We start from the raw sequence: 6891 nt of genomic DNA on the forward strand, positions 1-6891 counted from the left end.
TGGCTTATGTATGATAACCCACAGTAATGTAGTTGACTCTTGACTGCCCTACATTGAGGACTGGTTAGTGAAGGCTGGCCGAGCAAGCATAGCCCATATCCTACGAATGAATGTTTAAAAAAAAGGCCTCTCCTCTCTTTATCTGCCCTGTTTTTATTTTACTCTTGGGAGATTACATACCCATAAGAGATTTGAAGCTGTCTAATCATAATGCTTTAGCCATCAGACTGTGGCAAAAACAAAAACAGAAGTTGCTGGAAAAGCTCAGCAGTTCTGGCAGAGAAATCAAAGTTAACGTTTCGGGTCTGGTGACTCTTCCTCAGGAGTGTGGCAGGGTTGTTGGCTAAGTTGGACTTTTCCTGTCTGTCATTCTCATATGTTGGCACACCTCAGTGGCTCAATCTTACCTTACTTTAATACTCTATTAGACATCCTTTCTTATCATTTATGTAGTTTGTATGTGTCTTTCCTGTAACTTTTCGTTTTTAGAGATTATGTAGCTATTGAGGGTTGAGGAAAAATCTAGTGATGATGCTTCTTTTGTTTGGATTTAATTTTAAATTCATCCCTTTATTAATTTATGGCAAATCATTTTTGGTTAATCTGTTCTTATTTACATCCTTAGGTTAATTCTGATTCAGCATCATTTTTATGACAATTTAGTTTTGATAAAGGTGAAAGTTTGTGGTTGGGTTATCATTACTGAGACTTATTTTCAATTCTCATTTTTTATTTATTACATTTAGATTTCATCAATTGCTGTGGTGGGTTTTTAGCTATGTTCCCACACTGTTCCCTATGTTAACCTGGATGACCCTAGATTACTAGTCCAATGGTATAACCACATCATCGCCATCTTCCCCTGTTACTTTAGATTTTTGTGTTTGTGTATCCATCATCGCATTTATGTGCATATGTCACTCATCGTGATTTAATCCTTGTGATCACTACTGTCTAGATGTTTTATTTCTGTTCAATTTTTAAAAAATTGATCTCCAGTCTCTTTGCTTTTAAGGTTTAGATTATATGTCTTCTGCATTTTCCTATCCCTTTTCCAAAAAAAAATCCTTTCTTATTCCATCTCCATTACAAGAAAAACAGTCTCCTTGTAATGTCACTCAAGCAAATCTGGAGTGAATTTTTTTTCCAATTGTAGCATTTAGGAAAACTCATTTTTGTTCATTTAAGATAAGTTGTCTGAAGTAGGTAAACAGCGTGGAAGCATGAGTGCTGTATGTGCACAGTTATTTACAGGAATAAAGAAACAAGAATATGGCTCACCACACCTCGAGTTATTGGATAAAAATTGTTCGTTTAGTCCGCAAAGTCCAGACCCAATGTAAAAATAAACAAAATTTGTAACCGTAATTTTCTCTTATGCTAAAAAAAACCCATTTGTGTTGCTAATCCACATGTTAAAAGTTTCCAGTTTTCACATTTTGTTTATTCCACTTCAACTTTAGAGCTTTTCTTGTCGCACAATCTTCCACAACCAAATTGGAATTTTTGTTTTAGTTCATAATACTAAATCAAATTTTACCGTAACATAATTGAATCTAACACAAAGTGGCTGATGTTTCACAAAAGAGCAGTCAGAACAATTTTTGTAAATAATTTGTAAATTGTAGTTTATCATTTTTCAAGAGGAACTGTATTAAAAAATATTCTATTGTATTATGTTTTGCTGCAGGTGAGGTCCTAACTCAAGGATGGACAGATATCTTCCTTTCTGATTCTCAGAAAAGCAGATTCTCAGAAGATATCTCAGGATCAGATTTTCTCATGGATCTTGTTCTTGACCAGTGATATAAGTTCTTTATTCCACATTAATTTTCATTTTATAGCCACTATTCCAGCTGTAAACTCTTAGAAACTTAAAATGCAAATATGCTATATGTGAGGAGGTAATGTAACCATTAATGATGGCAATAATGTTAGAATATTGCCATGCAGACATTACAAAAGTATCAACAAATGAAATGTGAATGTATCCATTTTCCCCTTGAGTTTTATTCATGGCAAAAATCACCATAGACCTTTTTTGTTTCTTTCTTTTTATGAATGAGGATTTGGAAGTAATCTCCCAGAGAGTTTGAATGAACATGAACCCTGTTTCCCTAAATGCTCTTGGGGCGAACTGTGGGCTGTGATTTAAAATTATAGTGATTCTATCTATGCATTTCCATGTAAAATATGTAATTATTGGAGCATGAACAACTGCACAGTGCTGTTCATGTATGTAATTGATTTATTTATACAGTTGCATACAAAATTTTGTTTTTTTTGTATTTTTGAAGTAAAATTTTCATTAAAATAAATTTTAACACGATAAGTTGTTGGCATCTGAAATATAGGAGTAAGTGAGGACAAAATCTGAAAAGTGACAAGTTAGCGTGTTCACACTACTTAGTTGTAAAATATTAGCTCACAATATATGTCAGCAGTAATGTTGAATCAAGAAATAGCACCTAACCTTCATGCAAATGTTCACCCATTTCCAAGTATAACTTGAATAAAAGCAAAACGTTGCAAATGCTGGAAATCTGAAATTTACAGAATGCTGGAAAAACTCACCAGATCTGGCAGCATCCATGGACAGAATATAATTATCATTTCTTCAGAAACCTGAGGTTAACATGTCGCAACATCAGCTGAGTTACTCCATTCTCGGTTTGTTTCTAATGCAACTCACTCTTGCTATAATGTGCTTTTTTGTTTGCATAAATCTTAGACCATGTTCTTGGCTTGGCAGGCTTATCTTATGAGTGGCATTATATACTCCAGTCAAGAGTCTTTTTCTCATTTGCAATTACAGGAGAAGATTGCATATTACAGATATTGTTCAGTACATTTATGAATGTTATTTTATAGGAAAAGGACGTTCCTATTCTGGGCCTGAAAATAACTTTGGTAGTGGGAAAGTGGAGATTACCTCAAAATTATAATAACAATTGTTTTCCTAATTGTGTTGCACCTCCAGCATGAAGGATGTACCATTCCAGGGCATTCTGCAGATGATACTTCCCCCATGACCCTTCGCTCAGATGTAGAACAAGCACTGAAAATAAATCTGTAATATTCTTGTCTGAATTAACCATGGTAGAGAATCAGCCTGAAATAATTTAGCAACCTCATTAATGCCAAGAATATTTCCAGATAAGCTGAGGAGGTTAAACATTATTGGCATGGATGATGTAAATGTATTTTTCCTGAAATTGTTACAATATTTTAAGTATGGGGTTTGCTGCGGGAGAGACAGTGGTAGTGGTAATGGACTAATAATCCAGAAGCAAAAGTTCCTGGTTTGGATATATGGTAGAACTTCAATTCAGACAATAAAATCTGAAATTGTGAGGGTCTCAGTAGTGTCAACCATGAAGCTATAATTGATACTGATTTTGTTCACAAAAGCCCTGGAGGGAAGGAAATCTGATGTTCTTGATTGAATCTGGCCTGGTTGTGACTCCAGACCCAGAGCAAATTTGTTACTTCTTAAAATGCCCTTTTAAATAATCATTGAAGCCTCTCCCTTTAAGGCCATTTGTGGATGGACAACAAAAAAAAGCTATCCTTGCCAGTGATGCCCACATGTCATTAAAAGAAAATTGAAAGGTTGTCCAGGCAGCTGATGTAATATTAACAACGCCTGTTTCAAGAGTTAGTATTCATAATTGCTGAACTCATTACGATATGAACTTAAGGTGATATAAGACTTCCAAACTTGAAGTAAATTTTAAGACCCAGCAGCCAACAAAGAAGTGGAGGAACTTGCAGTTTGAATTGACATTGGGATATACAGCCTACATGTCTAGCATTGCACCAGCACTAAATTTCATACATAACTGCTCGATTTTCTGGTGGGCTAAATGTCCTTGAATTCAAAGCAGCTTTCTGTTAGTAGAAAATACCACTCATGTAGCCACTGCATAGTATTACTTAAACCTCTTCAACATGTTTGGATGCTTTGCCTTTCCAGGACTTGAATTAGATACTTTGCAAATCTGAAAGTGGTGGCATTTAGCCCATTTGTGAGATAAGCTAATAATTTTGATCAGGATACCATTGTCCTGTAAGATAATTTTGATCTGCTTCAATTGGGTTCTTGCTAGAAAGATTAGGTTGTCCTTGGTCTTTTTTTCCCCAGAGAGGTCATAAAAGCAGCAATTCCGAAAAGTCCAGGTTTGAAGGGTTTTAGGGCCACTTTGATTGTAGCTAACAGATTTGCCTCAAGCAAAAGCTTTCAAGTACACTGAAGCAGGTGCGGCCAGTTCTCTCAGCTCAGCTTTACTCTGGTTTGATTTGGTTTTAGCAGTCTGGCTGTTCACTGAAAGCAATCAGTCATTGTGAAGCTGCTGGACCCACAGAAGCAGGTCCATGCTGATCCTCCCTCTTTCTGCCATCTCTCCTGTAAGACCCTGTGTTTGATTTTGTTTCGTTTTGTGCCAAGGGGTGTTTATGTGGATTGTTGCAAGTATTTGGAACAGCATCATTACATTGGAATAATCAATTGGGTTTTCAGATAGCTTAAGTTATTCTGTATTTTGTTCTCTTTTATTTATGTTTGATTTGGTAATCTTCTAAATAAATTGCTTTGTTTAAAACCATGCGGTCTGACCAGCTGCATCACTCCTGGAATGTCCATTCTACGCCTGCTTAAAACAACTAGCCAAGTTCGGGGTCTGGGCTACTTCCTTGAAATGTTTTGAGGGGGTATGGCCTGGTCCATAACAAGGGACATTTATATTGGTTAAGAACATAGTCATATGCAAGGATCCTTCTGTATTTCACAAATAAGCAATGTTTTCAAGTATTGCACCTTTCCAAATTACCTAGGAATTTGGGGAATCTATAATTTCTATTGCTTTGTCTATGCCACTACCTTGGTCAATCACTTACAATTTGCTGACTGAAATTTTGGCATTCTTGTATTTATCTTGATACATGCGAGACAAAAAGCTTCAGTGACATAGCTCTCCCTGAATGTATTCTAAACCTAGGTCTTTCCATCGCAGAATATTTTATTGTTGCACTTCAAAGTTGTGTGTTGAGTTTTAAAAATAAATCAATAGCCTAATGAGCTGAAAATGTGTTGCTGGTTAAAGCGCAGCAGGTCAGGCAGCATCCAAGGAACAGGAAATTTGACGTTTCGGGCAAAAGCCCTTCATCAGGAAGCTTTTGCCTGAAACGTCGAATTTCCTGTTCCTTGGATGCTGCCTGACCTGCTGCGCTTTAACCAGCAACACATTTTCAGCTCTGATCTCCAGCATCTGCAGACCTCACTTTTTACACAATAGCCTAATGAGAAATGTACATGTTATGGGTTACCTAATTTCTATTATAGCTATTTTGCAGAAAGTAAAGGTATATACTTTGTGCAGAACAGCGGAATCAGGATCATGTGGAAAGGTTATAATGACAGCATTTCAAAAAAACTTTTTTTACTTCCAAAATCATCTGCTACAGAAGACACAGCTTCAAATCTGCTGAAAAGTATTAAGAGCAACTTGAGTAAGGAACTGATCATTCTACACTTGCGCAATAAAAGCAGAGACTCGTGCTTCATGAGTTAGCACTTAAATTGCTGATAATTGTAACTATATAAAATTCTTGTTTGTTCAGCAAGATAAAGGTTACAGACAGGTTTTTATGAAGGTCAAACACAATGTTTTTCTGTTGATTAAAACTAACTGAATAAGTTTCTAATTTCCTTTTTTCTTCTTTGTTTTAAAACATAGTTATACAATTCCTAAAATCTCTTGAGTATAGTTGAATCTATCCACAGTAATCAAAATCAATGGCATCTCAACAAGTTAACTTCGGATCCCTCTAGATTAGAGAAAGGAAATAATCTAAGGTGTTTTTGCTTGTGACTGTAATCTAACTGCTGCCTTGAAAAAGACCCACTGAGATTTTTCTTGTTTCAAAGATTAAGTTGCTTGCAGTACTCACGATTTAAGGTCACACTTAAAATGATATGCATAGAAACTGCCAAATTTAGTTTTCATCTATTGTTTATCTTGTTTCAAGTTGTTTAAGAGTCAATTTTGTGCTCCACAGCTGGAGTGGGAAGTGAGATGTTGGGGGTCCATCCATGAGAAGGGTGCACAGGGCATAGGTTTAGGGTGAGAGGAGAGAGACATAGAAGACACCTAAGGGGCAGCTTTTTCATGCAGAGGGTGATGCATTTAAGGAATAAGCTGCCAGAGAAAGTGGTGGAGGCTGGTACAATTACAGCATTTAAAAGGCATCTGGGTGGGTTTATAAATAATTTAGGTATATGAAGGGCTTAGTGGGCTATGGGTTAAGTGCTGGCAAATGGGACTAGATTAGGTTAGGATATCTGGTTGGCATGGATGAGTTGGACTGAAGGGTCTGTTTCCATGCTGTACACATCTATGACTCTGTGATATCCAGATGGCCTCCTGTTTCTAGAACTGCAATTTTTCCCTCCCATCTGATCAACTATGCCCTCCAGTGCATCTCCTCCATTTCTCGCACCTCCACCCTTGAACCCCACCCCTCCAACCACAACAAGTAAAGAATCCCCTGGTCCTCACCTACTCCACTAATCTCTAGATACTGTGCATTATCCTTCACCATTTCAGCCACTTACACCCAGAGATGTATTTCCCTCCTGTTTCACAGAGATCATTCCCTCTGTGGCCGCCTCATTAGGTCCATGCCCCCCACCAACCCACCCTCCACTCCAGGCACTTCCCTAGCTGCCACAAGAGGTGTAAAACCTGCACTCATATCACCTCCCTCACCTCCATCCAAGGCCCCAAAGGATCTATTCACATCTGGTAGAGATTTTCCTGCATGTCAACCCATCTCATCTACTGTGTCCATTGCTCTCCTCTACAGCGGGGAGATAGAACACCAACTTGCGGA

The 6891-nt window shown here is 37.4% G+C and overlaps 1 protein-coding gene across 3 annotated transcripts in view; it reads left to right on the plus strand.

The window, feature by feature from the left end:
* Positions 1–2254, plus strand: part of LOC132830294 (protein-tyrosine sulfotransferase 1-like) — a 74646-nt gene extending 72392 nt beyond the window's left edge. For all 3 annotated transcript variants that reach the window (XM_060847868.1, XM_060847869.1, XM_060847870.1), the window contains one exon: positions 1691–2254. Coding sequence is in view for 2 of the 3 variants with exons in the window: in XM_060847869.1 (XP_060703852.1) it covers positions 1691–1702 (12 nt within the window). In the remaining variant the exon portion in view is untranslated. The remainder of the gene's footprint in view (positions 1–1690) is intronic.
* The last annotated feature ends 4637 nt before the right edge of the window (positions 2255–6891 follow it).

The sequence above is a fragment of the Hemiscyllium ocellatum genome, chromosome 31 (assembly GCF_020745735.1).
Source record: "Hemiscyllium ocellatum isolate sHemOce1 chromosome 31, sHemOce1.pat.X.cur, whole genome shotgun sequence".
NCBI lineage: Eukaryota > Metazoa > Chordata > Chondrichthyes > Orectolobiformes > Hemiscylliidae > Hemiscyllium > Hemiscyllium ocellatum.